General features: G+C 34.5%; 1 protein-coding gene across 5 annotated transcripts in view; it reads right to left on the bottom strand.

Annotated features, from left to right (window-relative positions):
- Positions 1-238: 238 nt before the first annotated feature.
- Ctdspl2 (CTD small phosphatase like 2) overlaps positions 239-23645 on the bottom strand; it is a 76280-nt gene continuing 52873 nt past the window's right edge. For 4 of the 5 annotated variants that reach the window (XM_004861722.3, XM_021241758.2, XM_021241756.2 and 1 more), the window contains exons 8-13: positions 22224-22310; positions 10539-10601; positions 10355-10434; positions 5733-5859; positions 3809-3904; positions 239-2307 (exon numbers count right to left, since the gene is read on the bottom strand). In XM_004861722.3, coding sequence (XP_004861779.1) covers positions 2242-2307; positions 3809-3904; positions 5733-5859; positions 10355-10434; positions 10539-10601; positions 22224-22310 — 519 coding nt within the window. In that variant the 3' untranslated portion in view covers positions 239-2241. The remainder of the gene's footprint in view (positions 2308-3808; positions 3905-5732; positions 5860-10354; positions 10435-10538; positions 10602-22223; positions 22311-23645) is intronic. The other variant, XM_004861724.3, reaches the window with a different exon arrangement.

Raw genomic sequence — 23645 nt, 5'->3', positions numbered from 1 at the left:
TGATTAAAAGTTGCCTTTTGTTATTAAAGTGCCCGTAGGCACAATTATATTAGGTGCTACATTTCCCTGTAAGTTGTGGGAAGGCCCTTTGAGACTCCTACTTAAATCAAGAAAACTTTCAGCAAATATGATGCATGCTGAAAGTTCAGATCTTATATAGATTTTTCTGTTTGAGCATAAAAAGGAAGAGAACAAGAAAAAATGTAACTAGGTTCACAATTTTGAGCAAGAGCATATGTAAAGGTAACGTATGTACATTTTATTTCAAGAAAGACATAAGACAAACAGCATAAAGATGCCCAGATGCCCTAAAGATAAATACATTTCAAAGATTCTCATTAAAATGAATCTGTAGTATTTTTTCCTGCAAGCAAAATACCTTTCTTTAAATTAAAAAAAAAAATCAGTTTCTGAATTGCAAATGCTTTTGCTTTTTTTTTTTTTTTTTTTGCAGAAAATCTGCCACAATTATTTTTTAATGAATAAGGATTTTCCACAAAACAGGCTTGGTCTACATGCTAGATTTTTAAACAGTTCAGTGACACAATATGCTAACTACACACACAACAGATAATATAGTAAGAAAACACTCAACCTGATGAAAAGTTAAAATCTTCATTAATACACTGAAATCTGACATAACTCATGCCTTTAAAATCAAAAATACAAAAATTAAATGTTTTCCTAAAAAGATTTCCTTATTTTAAGGATTCATTTGAAAATGAAGCTGCATGTAATTTGTACAATAAGTTGTACAAGTAAACAGGTAATATACATAAAAAATTAACTGACATACTCCTTAATTATCAGTTGTCCACCTTTAATTTCCAATACTGTACTTTCTTAACAAGCATACAAAATATCAAACTTCTCTTTAGAAAAAGTGCCGTTCTTTGACATCCTTTACACAAAAACAGTCTGAGCCTGTGGCATGTTAATGCAGTTGAGAGGCAAAGCATACTTTTACAAATTCTACCTTCCATAAAAAGCCTCCCGAAAAGGAGATTACATGCCACTATAAAAATATCAACCTCTTGTGGTAGCTGCATTAGAGAACCAAGGCTTGAAGACCATTTTCATATAGCATAGAAAACCACTACGAGAGCATATTAACTGCATTGGTGGCTTGGGAGTGTACTGTGCCACAGGATTATGCATAGCTACTGTTAGGTACCAAGCTGTTACACAGAGTTTTAAATTGATTGTAACTGAGAGCATAACAGAGGTACATACTACCAGCCCATGCAAAGAAATTAAAAATACTGAATCACTGTGCTGAATACTTCATTCCTGGAGAAAACCAAAGGCAGCAATACCCAAATCAAGCCCAACAGGTGACTAACTCATTCTCCTCAAAGATTGGTGAGCACAATGAAGTCTGAGGTATACCTTTATCCATTAAATCTGTGTGCCATTGCAAGATATTACCATTTGAAAATACACACCATCACAATGGTTTAAATCTTTTGAATATTAGTCATTCATATATCTTATCTACCCAGTCTCTTGATTTCTGAAAAGATTTCACCTACAGTAGAATATTACAGAAACAAAATATAAATGCATGTCTTTCTAAATGAAACTTACATGGACTAAAAGTAGAGAATAGTTTTAAACAAATATACAATATGCAGGCAGACAAAGCAGGAAAACGGCCATTCAAACATACAATAAAAAAACTAAAAATTGACTATTTCCAGAAAACTATAAAGCGCCTCAACTAAAAGGAATGCATAATGAAATTCTAATCTAATACAGGTCAAAAATGTAAGAAGGTTATAAACCTTAACAGGAAAAATAAAACAACTTTTACTGGCCATTCCTGTTGAAATGAGAATTGTAAAGTAACAGAAAAGTGGCTACAAACCCACTTAGAGCACCAAACAGAGAGAAAATAAAAGTCCATTTTCATCTCTGTTATTATCATAAAATCCTGTGTAACTACAGGTCAAACTGCTGGTGGCAGAAACAGAATTCTTTATAAACTGCAGATGTCCTGTACATAAAAAAATTTCACTGGAGTTGCACTAGTTCTAAAGACTCTTCTGTTTTAGCCTACCTACTGTATGTATGCAATCTGAAATAGTCTCTTTCTGTAACCCTTGATTATTATTGGGCACCAAAGATAAGAAAAGCAAGACAGGGTACAAAAATGCAAAATTTCAACAGTAATGGCAATGTTTTTGTCTTAGTCCAAAAGGGTCCTGCATTTTCTCCCCCTTCAGTGTTTTGACAAGTCTTTTAATCTGGGGGCAGCAAATCATGCAAGCGAAATCTGTCTCTGATGTGAGGTCGGACATCTTCATTCTGTGTGGGAAAAAGACAGTTTTTTTTAAAGCCATGTAATTTCAAAGATACTATCCACATAACATTATAATCATTCTTACTTCTCAGAGAAAATGTACTATTTTATGACTTTCTATATCCACGGGTTCCACATCTGTAAATTCAATCATCCTTGGATCAAAAATATTTGGGGGAAAAACTGCATTTGTACTGAACATGTACAGACTTTTTTCCTTGTCATTAATCCCTAAACAATATAGTTCAATGATTTATATACCACTATTTATATACCAATTATATAACATTTACATCGAATTAACTATTGTTAGTAATCTAGGGATACTCTGGTATCAACAGAGCATTGTAGAATCAATAACCCCAAAGAGAGCTATCAAGGGATAACTGCACAAAAATATGACCATCAACACAATTAATTTAGGATTTAAAAACATGGATAGAAGCCACTGTGGGCAGTGAGTACTAGGGTTTAGGACCCCAGGTGAAACTCCAAATCACTACATTTTTCTCTGAGGACCCTTCTAGCCTTCAGGAGAGGCTCGCTATTTACGTAGCCTGAGATTATCTGCCTCCAGCCCAGAAACCTCAGCCAAAGCCTTTGGGGAGAGGCAGCCTTCTTCCTGTCCTTGGTTTTCCAATGTTCCTGGCCTTTCTATTTGTTTTCCTAATGTATCACTTCTTTATTTCCTTGCATTAAAGATCTTCCCCTAATCATTTTGGCCAATTTACTGAGTACTGATGAATTTCCCTTGAATAATGACTGTGTCCTCCCCCCATCCTTACCCTGCCCCATACTAGGGACTGAACCTAGGGCCTTCACACTGAGGTACAACTCTAGCCCTTTTACTTTTTGAGGCAGGGTCTGACTGAATTGGCCAGGTTGGGCTTGAATTTGTGATTCTCCTGCCTCAGCTTCCCAGAGTGCTGAGATTTTAGATATATGCCACAACTTAACTGTGTCTTTAGGGTGAGTTTTTTTTACTCACCCCTGCTGAGCCCTGCAGCAGAACTTTTGTGGCTATAGGTGATGGCAGCACTTAAGACTCCTCTGCCCTGAATCACAACTAGCCTTTGGGATCTGCCAACATGCCTTCACCCAATGACTTCCAAGCCACTAGCTCACTCTGTAGGTGGCTCTTCTGTCCTCACCATACAAAGACCCTAGCTCCTTCATTTCTGGGGAACACTGAACAGTTTTTCTGGAAAGCTCCCATAACTATCCCTACTATTCAACAACTACCGAGTTAAGGAGAAACTAAAAACCATATTTTTGACTCTTGAGACTAATCCAGATCACTGGGGTTAGTCTGGTTTCACAAGTCAGGGCCAAGCCCATTCTTATGATGCCCCTGAAAACCATTGTTGGTACTTCTATTTGTGTTTGTACACTTTATCAGAAAGGATGCTAAATAATAGCATTTTACTTCTTCAGTTTGTAAATTAAATAGTCATAGTATAGGAAATCTTTTGTTTTAATGTAAGAATGATTCTAAGACACACTTACCAGTTCTACAAGCTTCTCCAGAAATGGAATCAATTTTAGAAGTTCATTGTCATTTTTATCCATAAACCAGCTTTCTATAGGGATTCCATTAGAAAGCTAAAATGATAAATAAGTAATTCAATTCTCTTTTTAATTGTACTTTGCCTAGTTTGTAAAAGTTTAAAAAGGTAACAACAGATTTAAGCAAACACTGATCTAAAAGTTCCTTTGAAAAGGGATGCTACCAAACTTTTTGCTGACAACTCAATAATGCAGGAGAAAAACAGTTAAGGCATAAACTGAAACTAATTTTTCAGTGTTAGAATATAACACTAAAAAGTCTCACAGAAACAAGTTTTAGAAAAACCATTACCATAACTAAAAGCACTTTTATTCATTCAAGAAATAACTATTATGACTATAGTACTAGGTATTATGAATAAAAGGATACCGCTAATCTAAGGCAGAGATTACTATCAAAACCCACACAGAGTGGACCCTTGACTTACGAACTCAATTCATTCCTGAGGGCTAGTTCTAACTCAAGTTGGTCAACTGCCTTCAAAGTCTCTCTCCTGTATAATTTTAGGCCACGCTTTCTTCCAGGCAGATCTGTGTCCTTAGAGAGAAATTGGCCCGGGATTTCTCCACTCACCCCACACAGGAGAGGATGCTGCAATGTTCCTTCCAGAACTCTTTAAGGGTTAAATCTGCACTTAATCTTAGCCAAAAGGCCAAGAAGCAACTTTAAGCATTAAATCTGTATCTGAGACCATTTGGAAGCATAAGCGGCCAGCATTTTGGTTTTAACTCCAGACTTTGGTCATAAGTTAAAACTAAAATTTGGGTCATATCCCAAGTTATTTGTATGTCAGGCCAGTTGTAACTCAAAGGTCCACTGAACATCTTTTACACAGGGACCATGTCCCATTCATTTGAAATGAGGTTTCACTGTGCTGCCCAGGCTGGCCTTGAGCTCCTGGGCTAAGTGATTTTGTGTCAGCCTCTCAAACCTGAGACTACAGGTACAGGCCATGATGCCTGACTACCACTATTCTATTCTTGACTCAATGGTACTTCATTGAAGAAGAGTCTAAAGAATGTAAGCTTTATTTTGTTTTATAGCAATTTCTATGCTAAAATGTCTTTACTTTAAAATTTAAGCTAAATGATGTCTTTGAGATAGAGGATAATGGGAATAATTTTATCTAGGAATCAAGATGAAATTCTTTCGGTTTTTTTTTTGAGGTCTAGCTGTCTTGCCCAGGCTGGTCTCAAACTATTGGGTTCAAGCAATCCTCTTGCCTCAACCTCCAGTAGATGGGACTACAGGTACATACCAAGGCACCTAGCTGAAGTTCTTAAAAACAGTATTTTTAAATGCAAGCAAATAAAAGTAGGGAATTATGGCTGGAGATGTAATTCAGTGGTAGAGCATATATTTAGGGTTCACAAAGTTCTAAATTCAATGACCAATGTCCTCCACTAAAAGGTAGACACCCAAAGTGAACATATTTCAATACTATACAGATTCTCTTACCTCTTTTTAAAATTATGAACAAACATAAGTTAATACCCTAATCCCTATTCTGCACTGATTTACTGTGAATCAAATCTCAGAAACTGTATCTCATGGACATATTTAAAATGTAAATTGTAAAAATAAATAAATAAATAAATAAAATGTAAATTGTATTTTGCAAGGATGGCTCATCTTTAGTTGTATTTCAAAGAGGTATTAACAAAGGATAAAAATATACTGACAAAACAGTTTAAGAAAATATTTCAGAATGTTCAGTAGACTACAAACACAAGTAAGTGAATTATAATTCTCAACATGTTCACAATTAAATTACTAAATCAATAACTAAATAATATACTAACTTGGCAGCTTTTGTCTTCATATTTTTTCCAATCTGAGTTTACTTAGCAACTCTCTTCCTACCTGATATGCAAAGGCTTGTGGTGAGTTGTCAATTATTATGGTTTTTGAAAGATCTCTTCCAAGGATATTTAAGTCCTTTATATAGTTTCCTTGAACACAAACACAATGTTCTCGAAAAAGCCGGTGCCTAAATATAAAAATAAAAATAAATTTACTAAAAAAAATTTCTAAAAACTACTATATATTTAAAAAGTATACACATATACATACCACAGGCTTTACAAATACAAATATTGGGCCTAGGCTGTGGGTAATAGTATTACTATAAAAATTCTTAGCAATTATTGAAACCTTATAACCAAATGTTGCCATGCCTTAAAGAACTTTGGTTTATCCAAAAATGTTACATTAAATTATGAAAAGGGAATAAAATTCTAATTTTTTGTGATTTCTTTATCCTGAAAAGCTCAGCTCAGAGGCAGCATCTGGTTGTCAGCAAGGTCCTGCTTTTTATCCAATTTTCCAGATGGTTGACTGAGGCCCAACGAGTTAAGTGACTTGCCCAAGGTCACTCAGCCCCAAACTATAACCTGTGATGCTCCTGGCTCCCAGGCCTTTGCTCTAACCAGTAGGCCACACAGCCTCCCTACTCCTGTACATGCCAGAATAGAAAATGTAAGAAGGAATGTTGTTGTGTTGGCTTTTTTTTGGACTGGGGATTGAACTCGGGACCTTGTGCTTACGAGGTAGGCACCGGAACCACTGTGTTGACTTTTTCTAAAACTTTTTTTTTAGTTTTTGTTAAAGTTTCTGAGAAAAGGTGCTGCCAAGGCCAAAACATTCTATCATTTCAACTTTTCCCAAACAGCCATTTCCTTTCATTTGTGTGAGCATGTGTGTATGATCATTTTTTAAAAATGGGTTGAGATGGTAAGTTCAAATTTAAATTCAAATAAATGTAAACTAATATTTCACCAATTTTAGAAACTAAATAGAAAGTCCAAATAAAGAATTTATAATAATACTTATATACGATAGTAATTATGTAATCTCCATTTATACTCAAACTATTAGTCTCTGAATATTACTAATAATTGATACAAATAGAACTTTTCTTTGCCTGGAAATATACCCATTCAAGGTACACCTTAATAATTGTAAGTTTGAACTGAAAGTATAAATAAGGACTAAAAGGTATAATAGGTAATGTGAAATAGGAAGAAAAGGGGCAAAGGGGAAGGAAGTGGGAGGGCTAGAGGAAAGGATAGAAGGGAATGGGATTAATATGACAAAATGGAAAAACAGGAACAAAATCTTTGTAAATAGGGAGGAATGGAGGGGTTGAAGGGAGGGCTGGGCAAGGGTGAAAAATAAGAACCAAGAGAGACTGTGTAAAGGTGCAAATTTCCAATGATGAATGTCAGTATATTGTATACCTAAAATGTACCAATGATTAGAATGAATAATCGATAACGCAAAATAGGAAGAAAAGGTCCAAAGGGGTAGGGGTAGTGGGAGGGGCAGGGGAAAGGAAAGAAGGGAAAGGAAAAATGCTGAGAAGTGGAAAAAATGGAAATAAAGTCTTTGTAAATAGGGAAGGGTGGAAGGGGTGAAGGGAGGGCTAGGAATGGGGAAAAATTAAGAACCAAGATGCATCATGTAAAGGTACAAGTTCCCAATGAGAAATGTAATTGTGTTGTATACCTAAAATGTACCAGTAAAAGAATTTAAGAAAAAGAAAAATAAATAAATAAATAAAAATAAATAAATAATTGTACGTTTGTCTTCCATGTTTCTTACCTCGACTAGCCATTTTTCAGAAGATAGAGATTACTCAGATTTGTATTTTTAATTATACAATTTCACAAAAGGATTATTTTCTAACCACAAAATTCTGTCACAGCTCGCTCAACAAAAACAAATGAAATTTTAACCTCTCCCCACACACATACAAACTCAACCTTTAAAAAAAAATATTAGTGTCAATGGCAATGGCAAAGAGGAATACTTTTACAGAGAAAATGTATAACAGTTCTTTCTCCCTTTGTTATAGGAGTATTTTTATTTTTATTTTTTGGTACCAGGGATCAAATTCAGGACTTTGCGCTTGCGAGGCAGGCAGTGGAAACCACTAAGCTAAATTCCCAGCCCAATAGTAGATGTTTTATTTCTATAAACATTTAGACATGAGGAAACAGGAGAGGCAAGTATAGCATGTAAATGCAAGTCACTGTTGATGCCTCTTTGCCAATAGTAGCAGACTCACCAAGACAAGAGACAACTATGTATGTGGATAACACAATCATTTTTTAATTACACTAAAAATTGCCCTGTTATTCAGGAATCTGAGAGTCAACATTTTGCAGTTTAAGAAAAAAAGCCACTTTATTCTAGTCATGAAACAGCAGATCCTCCATGTCAACAAATTTGACTTTCAATTCATGGAACACAGAGATTATACAGAACTGCACAGTCTACCTTACTACTACAGATTAACTCCCTATAGCACGCTAACAAATTCATATGTACTGTCCAAAAAGCTTTTCTTGTTTCAATTTTTTTATATTACAACTAGGTAAATTTAAACCCTCAAATATGTACATTTAGCCTTAAAAATGTATGTTAATTTAAAACAGATAACACCATGACTATGAATAGGTAAAATGAAAGCTCCAAGAGAGAAGTATTTGTGTTGCTCACCACTGTTCCCTGGAACAGAAATCTTTAAAATGAATGAAGTCATGAAATCAAATCATTTGTACACTTTCATTAAAGTCATAAAAATGAGCATGAATTGCAATATACTTTTGTGAATAGAAAATACCATTTCTCAACCAGGTGTGGTGGCACACGCCTGTAATCGCACCAGTCTGGTAGGCTGGGGTGGGAGGATTGCAAATTCAAGCCCAGACTGGGCAACTTAGTAAGACCCTGTCTCAAAATACAAAAAAGAAGAAATGGGCTGAGACTGTAAGATCAGTGTAAAGGTCCTGGGTTCAATCCTCAGTACCACCATAAAAAGAAAAACAAAAAGCTATCCATTTCTCATTTATATGTCTACAGGTTATTTTGATCACAGTTTTACTGCAAAAATCAATGAAATTAAGACAAAAAAAACCTTACAGAGGATCAGTCAATTAAGAGTTGGTTCTCTGAGAAATAGGACACACATGTGTGAATACCAAATAGTTTCTCTGGTGCGAAAAACTAAAAGTGTAAATAAGGATCAAAATGTATAATTGATATTATGAAATAGGAAGAAAAGGTCTAAACGAGTCAGGGAAGTGGGAGGGGTAAGGGAAAGGAAAGAAGGGCAAAGAAAAAATATGAGAAAAGAAAAAAAATGGAAACAAAGTCTTTGTAAATAGGGAAGGGTGGAGGGGGTGAAGGGAGGGCAGCAGGGGAATGGGGAAAAAATAAGAACCAAGATGCATCATGTAATGGTACAAGATCCCAATGATGAATGTAACTGTACTGTATACATAAAATGTACCAATAAAGTTAATGGGACAAAAAGAGTTGGTTCTTTGAAAGGATGCAAAGTGGATAGGGGAAATAAAAAGGATAGAGATGTGATATGTGTATGTACCAATTTCCCCATGATGAATGTATTTACTACATTACAAACATATACTAATAAACTTAGAAAAAATAGGGAAAAACATTCTAAAATGTGTACATTAGGAAAAATCTTTCAGTATATATACTTTGCAACCACTCAATAATAAAGATTTTTTTTTTTGCGGGGGGGTACCAGGGATCGAACTCGGGTCCTTGCGCTTGTGCAGCAGGCGTTGAAACCACTGGGGTAAATCCCCAGCCCCCAAAATTTCTTAAGAGTAGAAAATTTAAGATATTTTTCACTAAGACAATATATGGGGAAAAGTAAGAAAATAAATAAACAGCTATTAAAACTTTTATGGGCCTCTTGTGCCATCTCTCTCTGTTCTTGGTCAAAAATTTAAACTAACTCCTACATGTTATAGGCAGCAAGACTGTTGTAGTCTTAACTGTCTCACTTCAATTGAAAAAAATGAAGTAATTTCCAAAATGTTTAAAAATCACCCAAGGCACTCCTGCATAACCAGGAATACACTGTATCTGCTGGTTCAGGGAAAACACAAGGAACTAAGCCCAGATCAGGATAACCTGAGTGACTACAATTTTAATTTCCAGTTAGAACATGTAACATGTTCTTTCACATGGAAGATAAATTTGTTCTTTAAAAAAAAAGCAAAAGAATTTAATTTGATCCTTTCTGTTAAAATTAACTTTTATTCTCTAGGTCATATAATGTATTATGTCAGAGACAGAAAGAGGTGAAACACCATGTGCACAATGAAAAATTCCATTCCACCCCACCCAATTCCAGAAGAAATGAAGATACAGATGTCACAGAGTCCTGAGTTCGATCCCCAGTACCAAAAAAAAGATTAAAGGCAGCTGTCACAGAGAATAAATACATTTGATCTCTATATCCTTTAAAGAATGTCTGTTTATAGAGTTACAGAATTAAGAACTCTTTACAGAGTTCTGGGGCTTAAAAACTCATTTATTTTCAACACCCAACACAGTAAATATTTATGCAGTCAACTAAAAAGGGTCATTAAAATGAAATAGAATCATCATAATTTCACAGATCAGTATAACAGACATTTCTACTATTTCTCAATTAAATTTACCTGACCAGTTGCTTTTTAGGGTCTAGTATATTCAGTAACTTGTCTGCATACACCTTCTTAGAAGCAGTAAAAAGAATGATCTACAAATTCAAGGGGAAAAGAAGTAATCATTATACATGATCTAAATATGGCTATTACATAAATAAAATAAAAATACATATGTAACTAGCTTAAGCACATTTACCTCATACATCTGAGACATACGTTCCAGGAATTCCCTGAAGAACGGTCTTAATCTCACATAAACCTGAAAAAATATAAAGATAATTTTTAGCAAATAAACATAAAATGGAAACCATTTATTTTAAGGTGTGTTGTGCTTTACACTTGGGTATAATTTAAAAGTTGATATTTTAAAGAAACAGAAATGTTTACTAAGTACTACTCAAATCAAATGTATTTAACATACAAGAAGTTACCTAAAACAATCTTTTAATGGGATAATAATCATCACTGGTGACCATTTCACTTTTAATAGTTAAATAAAAGCATACAACAATAATTCACGGAAATATAATTTTAATAAACATTTAAACTAAACATAGTAGGTTTCCTTCTGAGATTTTGATCCACCAATCAGCTCCATCTTCCAGCCAGGTAGCATCCATCCAATTATTAGGCAGGCTATGTGTCACTTCTAGCTGACCTGTCTCAATGACCTTCCTCAATAAATACTCAATTTCTTTTCAACAGTCACCTGCTAGAAATACATTTATTTTAAATTTCTATTAAGGTAAAACTATTCAAGAAGAAGCCTGGATTGGTGGGTTTAAATAACCACAATTTTTCAGAAATCAAACTTGTTCTTCTTTTGTTTTTTTGTTTTTTGTTTTGGAACCGGGGATCGAACTCGGGACCTTGCGCTTGCGAAGCAGGCAGTGGAATCACTGAGCTACATCCCCGGCCCAAACTTGTTCTTCTTATGTAGCATCTAAATTAGCACCTTTGGGTTACTTGATATTAAAAGTATATAACAGTCAAACACACCAGTTCTCAGAACCTACTGTTAATATAAGACAAGACTGCAATACCCAAAGAACTGTCTTATATGTTATTATCTTATTCCTCTTTGTTTAACATTTAATATTGTTCTTGTTATAAAGGACTCCAGTATTCAAAAAGCGCAGAAGTGCAAGCCATGAGCAATCACAAAACTATTTACCAAAGATTTTGACTCCTTTAAGTTAGAATTATTTTGTTATAAAATTTTATTAAAAGAAAAAATCTGTACTCCAATGAAAGTCTATTAACTTCAGATACCATGAATAAGTATTTCCAGATGCAACAGATTCTCATTTAAAAGAAAGGGGGAAAAAAAGCATGTAGTAACTACAAATCAAACATGTTTAGTAGAGTTTAATTCTAGCATCCACACATATCCACACAAAAATCTCAGTTCTGGGGGCCGGGGATTTAGCTCAGTGGTTCCGCCGCCTGGCCCGCAAGCGCAAGGACCCAAGTTTGATCCCCAGTACAAAAAAAAAAAAAAAAAGTCCCAGTTCTGGTAATGTTTTACAGCAAAACAGGGAAAGTGTGAAATGGATAATCAGAGGCAGGAACAACGTATTATTAATCTATGTAATTTACTAAGACCAAGAGACATAAGACAATGCAAAATATAGAGCAGAAACCTGATGAAAATTAAGTGAAACAGAACTGCAAGTTAGGCAATACAAATGGAGACAGGCAAACCTACACAACTACACAAGTACACTATTAAATTATCTTAACTGAACACTTATAGAAGGCACATTTTGAACGATTATCACTATGCTAATAACTACTCATCTGGGCTGGGTTTCTTTGTTTTTAATCTCACTACTCAAGCATTTTAACTTATTTCCATGACAAAGTAAAAACAAAGTGGGCCATACAACCTCTCCTAGCAAATAAAAATAACCAAATTCTCAGTATCCCATCATATCTAGGATGAGATATGAAAATACTAACAATAGTTGCTCTCTTAGCCAATTTTTACATTTTGTCCTAAAATGTTTAGTTAGTTTATAGCCTTGACTGAAAACCAAACATTCCATATTTGTTTGATAAGCCAAACACAGATTTTAGTAATATTACATTTTACTGGCAAAATCATTTTTACTATTAATCTTTTAAAAATAGATTTGTAATAACCAAAAATATATCATTTTACATAAATGTTTTCTTTTTTCTTTGGTACCAGGAATCAAACTCAGGACCCTGCGCTTATAAGGCAGGCACCAGAACCACTGAGCTAAATCCCCGGACCTATTTTCATTTATTTTTAATATCTTTGTTATCACTTGCTCCATATAATAAACTAAGGTACAAAGGGCTTCTGTAATTTGGTACTGGGGATCGAACACAGGACCTTACACTTGTGAGGCAGGCCATGGAACTACTGAGCTAAATCCCCGGCCAAGGGCCTCTGTAATTTGGAACTTGTTTCCTCTGTCTGTAACATACTTCCATTGCAGAAGACTACTTCTGTTTAAACTACATTTTCCAAGCATAAAAAGTGGAACAGTATTCAAAAGTGACGTTTTTAGGCTGCGTGTTCAGCTCACTGGTACAGTGTTTGTTTAGAAATATGTGAGTCCCAGGGTAAGCTTCACAGCACCAAAAGAAGTGACATTTTCCAATTTCCAAGGTGACTTCCAGATTAGGTCAAAGGTATAGTCATGCATTCTTCTACTATATTTAAATAACTCTCTCTCTTTCTATTTTTGCAGTACTGAGGATCAAACCCAGGGTCTCATGTGCTAGAGACAAGTGGTCTACCACTAAGCTACATCTCTAGCCCGAACATATGTCTTGAAATTTGAAACTGCTTTCAAAACATGTTTACTGGAGATGAAAGGTGGCACTAAAGATGAAGGAACTTATATCCCAAGAATGTTTCCATATCATGAGAACAGAAAAAGTAATTACTGACTATACAAGTTCCTACCCCCAGATCCACTACTTTAACATAAAGGTGTTTCATGAGAGACTAAGGTCGTTAGTAAAAATAAAAAAAAAAGTAACAAAAAACAAAACGACCCCAGAAAAGTACAAAACAACATTGAGTAGTCTGGAGGTTAGGGCTATACCATGTGATACAAAGGCAAATCTCAGAAACACAAGTATAGATACAGATGAAGATACAAGACCGGCAGTCTAAGTCATTTGGATATATTAAGTGTGAGCAGAAATGCATAAGTTAAGAAGCACTAAGTATTGTCCAGTATAAACAAGTAAAGGTATGTATAACACAAAGAGTTTAATTCTTGAGACTGCCATTACTTATTTTGTTAGGTTACAGAGATATACAAACATATGGATGCACACATAGGCATGCCTCTAAATGCTTTACAATCTATTCCACCAATGCCTTTATCTCCATTTTTCTTCTTTCTCTCAAAAAATTCTTGTCTTGAGCAATCTACTACTCATTTTCTAACAACCATCTTTCTTCAAACTTAAGACTCTAAAAACCATGTAGTCCCTAATAGACTAAAAGATTCACTTCATTGTAATATATATTATTTCCAAATCTATAGTAACTATTCTGTTCTATCTTTTTAAGAGTTTAAAATTTTTCTTAAAAAAGCAAACATATTTTGGATTTTGTTGTATTTATTGTTTTTGGTTTATTGAGACATACGTAGTTCAGGCTGGCCTTGAACTCTCTCGGTAATCCTCCTGCCTCAGGCTCCTGAGCACTTGGACTACAGGCGTGTAGCACCATCCCTGGTTCTCAATAAACCAAATATATTTTGAAAAGAGTCAGAAATTTAAAATAATGCCTTAATGCTGTAATAAGAAACAATTATGGTACACAATTAGAAATCTGACTGCTACAAGAATACAGGGACATGTGAATATGTTCATTATGCCAAACTTTATTCTTTTTGTTTTCTCTGCAGTACTGGGGGTTGAACCTATTGTACATGCTACCATCGGACTATATCCCCAGTCCTTATGTCAAACTTTAAAAATAAAAATCTATTAGAGTCATATTGGCAAAATACTGATAATGGAGCTAGTTTTGTATAACCTGTTACGCTACTGAAATTTAAATCTTACATAGAAACACTGCATATATAATTTTTTTACTCATTAAGCTTATCAGTACATTTTAGGTATACAATATGATGACATTCATCATTGGGAATTTGTACCTTTACATGATATATCTTGATTCTTACTTTTTTCTCCATTTCCCTGCCCTCCCTATTTACAGAGACTGTTTCCATTTTTTCCTTTTCTCATATTTATTCATTTTGGTTCTTTCCTTTCCCTTATGCCTCCCACTTCCCCTTCCCCTTTGGACCTTTTCTTCCTATTTCAAATTATCTATTATACATTTTGATCCTTATTTCTGCATATATAATTTTTTAAAAATATTACATTAACAGTACCTTAGCACTACTTGAATATCTGACAGCTTGTACCTTCTTTAGTGGTAAGGAGAATTTCCTAAATGTATACAGATAGTAAGAATAGACCACTAACAGTTATTAACAGAATTAGATTTAATAAAAGTAGCCATTAAAATATAAATCCATTTAAAAACTCATTATAAATATTGTGGTAAAGTCCATTTAAAATTCAACTGAGGAATTTCTATTATCAAACCTTGATCTATATCATAATATGATCAAAAAATCAAAATTTAAAACAACCCTACTCAAAGATAGGCAGTTTCAACCTGTATGCAAAAGGCTAGAAAAAACATTTTACGTGTGACTCTACAAGAAAAGTATTTCTAATTTCCGCCCCCCCGTACCAGGGATCAAACGCAGGACCTTTCACTTGCGAGGCAGGCGTGCAGCGCCAGAGCTGAATCCCAGGCCCGCTAAATTATTTTTAAGACCTGACAATATGGTCCTAACATTAACAAAGAAACCTCTTTGATACTTTTTCTATGCTATCCTTTGAACTTAGTGATATATACTAGCAATAGGTTTTTTAAATGATAAATTCAAGGGTTGGTGATATAGTAGTGGGAGAGTGCATACTTGGCATGCACAGGGCTATGGGTTCAATCACAGGGTCCAGGGAATTGTTGGAGCAGGAGGAGCAGAAGTATGAGTTTGAGGCCAGTATGGGCTGCATAATGAGTTTAAGACTGGCTAGACTACATAGGGAGACCCTGTTTCCAAACAAAACAAAAAAACCAAAATTGCTCCCCCAAAAAGTAGTAAATTCAGTAGAACTCATCCACTTATAAAATGTTTTCCTTTAAACAAAAAGATGATTAGTGAGTGCTATTTCTTATTAGCAATAAGAATTAAAGCAATGCAAATACACAAGGCTGAGGATTGTGAACGATGAAATGCTATTTGCAACGGGTAGATGGGTATACGAGTGGCTCTGACAACTGTTTAACCCTTGTGTACACTTCAGTTTCCTTATTCATGAAAGGGATGTAACAATACCTATTTCACAGTACTACTGTGAGAATTAAATAAGTTAGTACATACCAAGCATGTGGAATAGTGCCTAGCACATTTGAAGTGTTAATAGCTGTTAGCTACTATTATTATCCACCCCATTATTTAAAAGTAACCAGTAAAGAGAATAACTGAGTATAATTCTAGGGACAGAGTTGGGCAATCCCAATTCCAACAGGTCCTACACCTATACAGTGGTATATCAGTTCACGAATACTTTTGTTTGCAAACAGTTTGGTTCACAAAAGTACTTGGCAAAATTTTTGTTTTTGTTTGCAAACTCTGTATTGGGCGACAAACACAACTGTGGGCAACTTTCCCACACAAACAGAAATGGCCATCTTTTCCAAAACTGTAGAACAAATTAAGTTCATGAACCAAGGTACCACTGTAATCTATTCTTTTGGAAGAGGGAAGATAACCACTTTCAGTTGATGGTTTACCCAATTAACTTGGTATTTTCTTTCCTTCTTTCTTTTTTTTTTGTACCATGGATCAAACTCCAGACCTTGTGCTTGTGAGGCAACTAGCGGCACCACTAAGCTAAATCTCCGACCAACTTAGTATTTTCTTAACATCAATACCAGAGCATAGTGACAAAACCCATATCTCCTCCAAGAAAGGAAGGCTATTCAGGTTGGCCTGGTAGAGGCTTCATCTTTATAACCCATCGAGTTGTTTCAGTTTCTTTTTTGGTTCCGGGGATCGAACTCGGGTCCTTGGGCTTGCGCAGCAGGCGGTGAAACCAGTGAGCTAAATCCCCAGCTAGTTGTTTCAGTTTCATAAAGTTCCAGTAAGAGGTAGACAGATGCTCCGTAAGATGTATTCTGTTTGGTTTTGTGGATTTAACCCAGGGCCTTCCTACTGAACATAGAGCCCCAAGTCCTTCTATTCTGAGACAGTCTTGCTAGGCTGCTAGGTTGCCCAAACTAGGCTCAAATTTGCAGTCCTCTTGCCTTGACCTTCTAGAGTGCTGGGATTAATTATAGGTGTGAGAATAGTATTTGTAGGTGGATAAATCTAGGGATGAAGAAGTTAATACTAAAACATTAAAATCAATAAAAATAAAACAATTTGTATAAAACATTAGCTCTATTAAATAAAAGACTTCATCTGAAAGGGGCTAGCTTTTTTATTTTTTTGGCCAGCCTTGATGGCACATGCCTCCACTCTTAGCACTTAGGAAGCTGAGGCAGGAGGATCACAAGTTTGAGACCAGGCTAGGGCTACAGAGTTGAGTTCAAGGTCAGCCTAGATGACATAGTAAGACCCTGCTTCCGGGGCTGGGGATTTAGCTCAGTGGTTTTGTTGCCTGCCTCACAAGCGCAAGGACCTGGGTTCAATCCCCAGTACCAAAAAAAAAAAAAAAAGAAAAACACCCTGTTTCCAAAAATGATGGGAGGGTCAACAGAGAGGGAAATTCATTTAGAGTCCAAGTTGCATAAAATAAAGCTTATTGTATTAATATGGATGATATATTTAAATTTTTCAACAAAGCATAATGTCCAATCAAGTAAAACTAGCTGTTTTATTTCTACACATGCTGATATAAGTACATAGGAACCTTCTGATGTGTTTATGTTTTACTATTTAAAGGCAAAAAGGTAACCATTGTGATGACATAAAAACATCTTTAAAACCAAACTCTAAGGTTCAAAGAGAATGAAGCCTTCAATTTAATTAGTTTTAGTAATCAACTGTCACCTCTTAAATGTATTTTTAGCTATTAATCAAGAATATTGCATACAGTATATTTTCTTATTGAACTGCTCCTAATTTTGAAAGACATGTTAAAACAAGGAATGTTAAGACATGTTAAGACAAGGAATTTCCTATGAAAAACATTTTTTTTTTTTTTTTGGTACTGGGGATCGAACTCAGGACCTTGCACTTGTGAGGCAGGTGGCAGAACATTTTCTTATTTTTGTGAAGGACAGAACTATAAGTTAATCTGTAAATGATGATTAACTATACTTACTACTAAGGATTGGAAAGTTACTCTAAAATTACTCTGTAGTATTTTAAACACTATTTGTAATTATCAAAATATTGTTCCCTACTAATTAAACTACCCCAAATGTTATATTTAAGATACAAATATACATACTACTTTTGTACAACAAAATTATGTTTGATGAAACTCAACAATTAAAAATGTTTCTTGGTAGGTAGTGTGTCAGAATTTGGGGGAAAAAAACATTATTAGCTTTTTAGTATAAAATTTTTCACTTAAATGATTTTTTTCACAGAACAAATAAAGTTAACTTTTCTAGGAAAGTCTGTAGAAAATACAGAAGCCACTGAACCCCTAATTCTCTTGTTTTGTAGTATAAACATTATCCTAACGTATAAGATTTCCAAGAAACAAACTATAATAATAGGAAGAGGATGAACTTTGCTAACCATGGAGAATCCCATCCTCCTCCCATTCCCCAACTTTTCCCAAAAAAGAAACATCTACCAATAAAACAAAGTATCCTGTACAAGTAGCTCCCTATAGGATCCTCTCTCTCTCCTTGAGTGCTTACCACAATCTGATTTCTGGACAGCTGACCCAAAGTCTGTTGATTTTACTGATCTTCAGAAAGCCACTGACTGGCTAAAGTCTTATTGGTGAACAATCAAAAACTCAAGATTCCCCTGCCATACTTTACAGAATTGAGGAGTTGGACAACACAGTTACGTTTGGCTGCACTGTAGTGACACATATGAGGTATCTTCTTTTTTTCTTCAAACAGCCACGTTTGGGCTGAGTAGCTCTATTACATCTTCAAATAACTGAGCTCCAGTTCTTGATGGAGATAGAGGAAGGTCATTGAGGAGGTGTTTCAGCTCAAGGACTAAGTGAAAAATGTCTTTTGATTCAGTCCTGCTTGTGGATAGAAGTCATCTTCTGGATGGAAGAGGGAGTGAGATGACCTACAGTCTTGAATTGGTGGATCTGCAGGAACAGAAACTAAATACAGTGGAGACCTCTTAACTGAGTAACACCATGAGATGGATTTCCTGAAAATGTGTCAATATAAACTAAATATACAGATTAAACAGGTGCACTGGAAGTGATCATGCACTTGTTTGTCCAGATATCAAATCTACTTTTACCATTTTACAAATTAGTGTTTCCACAATAACTACTTATATAACAATTTTCAGGAAAAAAAAAAACACCTATGTAAACAAAATACCAATTCAAAGAAAAATCTATACATTTTCCCTTTGTGCCATACCCTACTTCCAAGTCAGTTCTTCATTCAAATGACTATATCCATACACAAGAAACTGTAACCTGTTTGCTCCATATAGTGTTAGTACATTAACTTTTGAGATGGATTTTTAAGTTTTTATTCCCTAATGAAATGAAATTTAAATACATACAAAATTTAAACTTCAATAATCTACCTGCTAAAAAATTCTAACTTTTAAGGGTATGTGTCATGAAGTCAGGCAATATTTAAATGTGAGTAGTGGCCACCTCAAGCTTCCCTAAAGCTCTGATCTGGGGGGAAAAAACTAGGAAAGCTTACAACCAGATTACTGTGGACCATTTAAATTTTCCATATATGGTAACAAAAATTTTGATGCGCATTTGATTACTTGCTTCCACTTAGAATGAGTATGTAAATTTACTGTATATACTCTCATAATTATTAGACCACACATCAGCAAACTATAGCCTACTGGCCAAATCCAGGCCTCCACTTACTTCTGTAAATAAAGTTTTACAGGAACACAAACATGGTTTTTTATTTATGGCTACTTTCATATTACAATGGCAGAAAAAGTACTGCAACAAAGACCACAAAACCTAAAATATTTATAACTGGCTCTTTAAACCAAGTCTGCCAACTCTGGATACAGAAGATTATTAAGATATATTTACTACAATTGACCCATTAAATTATTTTCAAATGAAAGAAATAATATGTAAAATTAAAATTAGATATGGGTCAACCGTAACAAACTTACAAAAGCAACAACAGTCTCATTTGGCCTTGATTCAGATAAAGAATCTAATCCTATCTTAACAGAAAAAAAAAGATGGTGGTGGGGAGAGGAGAAGAGACAGAATATAATACTATGGGACTGACATATTTAATAACATAGAGATATTAGCTGGAAAATAGTCAATTTCATGTCACCTAATTTAACCTCAAATTTTTAAAATAAAGAGTATATACAGTATTTTACAGGTTTCTACCTTTAAGTGGGCCACATTACAGTATAGTGGTTAAACATGTAAGTTACATCTTACCTAATAATGTGGTTTCTCCAAAATCTCTTAGATCATCTCAGACCCTTGTGTATATTTCTTCTTTGCCAGTAGATGGAGACAACACCACTGAAAGTTTAAAAGACATCATTCCCTGTTTAAAGGGAGCTTGCTGGTCTGAAAAAACTAGGGGAACCCTAGCCCAAAGATTTCTTCAGTAATTTTTAAAAAAGCAGACAGAATGTCTGGCTATGCCAAAAACCAGAAATTCAAGGGAATATACTTAATATTAACTATGGACATACTCAAAAATCTGAAAGTGAACTAAACTCTGTCCTTGATGTAGTAAATAAATCATAGCATTAAAATAGAACCATGTCCATAGTTTCTAAGATTCAAACTTTCTGGTCATTTTCAGTTTCAGTTTCAAAATATAGAATATAAAGAGTTTTTAGAATTCCAGAGGTAGGTGCAATACAGTATTAGTCAACATGTACTGTTATAAGCCTGTTCTTTAAATAAGGCAACTATTCAGATCCACATTAAAATAATAAGAACTTTTAGGGCCAGGGATTTAGCTCAGTGGTTCTGCCGCCTGCCTCGCAAGCACAAGGACCCGAGTTCGATACCCAGTACCAAAAAAGAACCAAAACAAAATAATAAGAACTTTTTAAAAGATAAGAGTTAAAGCAGAAATGATGGGAGTAATAAGAAAAAGATTCAATTTTATGGTCCTACTGAAAAGAATCAAATTTACTTTCCAGGTTTCTTATTTCACTATTAAATTACATAAACAGACCCAAGACCATCTGTAAGAAGTTAATTTCAAATTTGGAAGCTTAAGAAGTCATCTCAAAATCATTATTTACCTATATTTTTCAAGTAGCTTCCTTTCCAAACTCAAGGCCCTAAAGCCACTGTGTTCAAACACTACCTCGCAAAAAGAAAAGTAATAAACAACAATAAAACACCAAGTAGGTTATTGAGCTAAACAAAGAAAATTAAGTTACTGCTTTACTATTTACATTTGCCAAAAAACTACTCTTTGATGTGCAATAAACAAGAGTAACCTATGTGGTAAAGAATGTCTTATTAAGGAAAAGAATTGCCTTGAACCAAATAATAACCAGAAACATCTTAAAATTCTTTATATATATTTTGCTGATCATGACTAAAATTAGTTTACACAGAAAGGAGGTGAATAATAGTATTCAGATATTACTATGCCTTTAATTCCTACCTAGGTTAAATTAGAACTGATAATTACTGCTAAAGTAAATATGCTTATGAAAGTATTTGGTAGAGTAGCGCTGAAACACAAACTTCTATTTAACTCTGAAATTTTGTAATTCCTGTGAGACAGCAACCAAACTCTGCCAAGAAAACTATAATCACATTCTAACTGCCTATAAAGAGCACATAAATAACCATAAAACCTTTTCAATATCCACACAGTAAATGCTTTGTGCTTCTATGTAGTTAATCCTTAGGTCAGCTTCCTTGTGATAAACAACAAATTCTTTGACCCTTCCCCAATCTTTCAACAACTGGTACATATGAAGATAATACTAATTAAATACACAACAGCCAACACAGAAAAAGTACTTTTCAAAGTGTATTTAAATACAATCTTAAGACAGAGAGATCTTAGAGTAAAATCTATGGCCAACAAATATAACCCACAGTGAAATCTTAAGTATATATTCTGCATGGTTCCCTGCCCATCACACAGATGAGAGAAATACCAAACTCTTTAGGCAAAGCAGTAACTAACAGAATAGCTTAGAATTTTGTGCTTAATATAAAATAGACCTATTAAACTAGAACTTTACAGATGATATTGCTATCAGAAATAAAACTGACCAAAAAGGAATGAATTTTCTTTATATTAATTACATTTGGGGGATGGGGTAGGGGGACAACAACACCAGGTGTTAACCTGGCATGCTCCTCTTAAGGATCTATGTCAGTGCTCCTGCCTCCACCTGCTGGCAAACAGATTATGAAACTAGTAGATATCTCTGGGTAAGAAAAGTTTGTGTTTTGTGTTAATAAATTAATATTTTATGTTACTGTCTAGCATGAATGCTACTTTGTGTTAATAGACCAAAAGACTGATGAAATCCATTAGGAAATCTACAGAAAAACACGCTGAATATCACATTAAAGTTATTTTTTTGTTTTTTGGCTTAAAATGTGACCTAACAGGTCAAAAGTCAAGTTAAAATTTTTTTTTAATTACCTGATATATGACATCTTGGAAAAGGACTGGAAAAGTAAGTGCTGCATCTTCTAGCTCATTTAGACTACAGTGCACTAGTGTTTCATCCTTAAAATAAAAAACATATGCTGAATGAGACTATATTAAAAGAAATGTCAAATAAAATTTTATGTAATCATGATTACAAAAAACATTAAAGCATCCATTCACATGTAGAATTTTATATTCATATGTGGTATAGCAATTTATGATACGAGTCACTTGTTCTAACATGTAGCAGTAGTTCCTGGACCAATAAATCACATTATCATCATCTGGGAACTAATCAGAAATGCAAATGAAGTTGTCCCGCTCCATTTCTGATAATTAATAAACTTAGTGGGAATGGAGTTGAACAATCTTTGGTTTAACAAGCTATTCAGGTGATTCTGATGTATTCTCAGGTTTGAGAACCACTGTTCTGAGCTCTGCAATTGCCAACTTTCTATTAAAATCACACATATATTTTTATGCTTAGCAAACAGAAGTTTAGAATCATTCATTCACATGTACGAATCAGTCATTCATACATACATATATATATATGTGTGTGTGTATATATGTATATTCTATTCACATAATTCCTTATCTTCAGCTTTAAAGACTCTTACAAAGAGAACAGGTGTTTCAGTATCTCATGAATACCTTTCACTACACTGTTTAAATAGCAGTCAATGAAAATTTACTTTTGATTACCAAATCCTGTTTTCTCATTAAGAGAATAAGAAAATGGGCCAGGGATATAGCTCAGTGGCACTGTGCCTGCCTTGCAAGCACAAGGTCCCGAGTTCGATCCTCAGTATCAAAAAAAAAAAAGAAGAAAAGACTTGTTAAATGCAAATATCTGTATTTCTCGTCATAAATGCTTAAAAACAAAAGCAAGGCTTCCATTAATATTAAGTAATTGATAGAATTTTTTTTTTTTTGTGGTACTGGGGAATTGAACCCAAGACTTTTGAACTCAGCTAAATCCTTAACCCTTTTAAATTTTTTAAATTTTGAGACAGGCTCTTACTAAGTGGGCTAGCCTGAGCTTGAACTTTTGATCCTCTTTCCTCAGCTTCCCAGAGTGTTAGGATTACAGGTATGTGTCACCACATCCAGCTTTTTTTTAAAAAAAAAAAAAAAATAAAGCTGCTAATCACTAACTATAAAATTTCCAATGTGTTTAAGGTAAATTAAAATGAAACATAAATGATCCTAGGTTTTTTTTTTTTTTTTTTGTTCCGGGGATCAAACTCAGGACCTTGCACTTGATAGGCAGGCAGTGGCACCACTGAGCTAAATCCCTGGCACAATCCTAGCTTTTGATAACATATCTTATTATTAGCTGGTGTGGTTCCTTTAAACTAAATTAAAATTTTGAGGAGGTTAGGAGCAAAAAATACTCTAGCTATGTCTTCT

Source organism: Heterocephalus glaber, unplaced genomic scaffold, assembly GCF_053883595.1.
Source record: "Heterocephalus glaber isolate CG9 unplaced genomic scaffold, H.glaber_assembly_v1.0 deba00000809, whole genome shotgun sequence".
Classification (NCBI taxonomy): domain Eukaryota; kingdom Metazoa; phylum Chordata; class Mammalia; order Rodentia; family Bathyergidae; genus Heterocephalus; species Heterocephalus glaber.
Note: the sequence above shows the minus strand (reverse complement) of the source record. Positions and strands in the feature narration are given on the sequence as shown.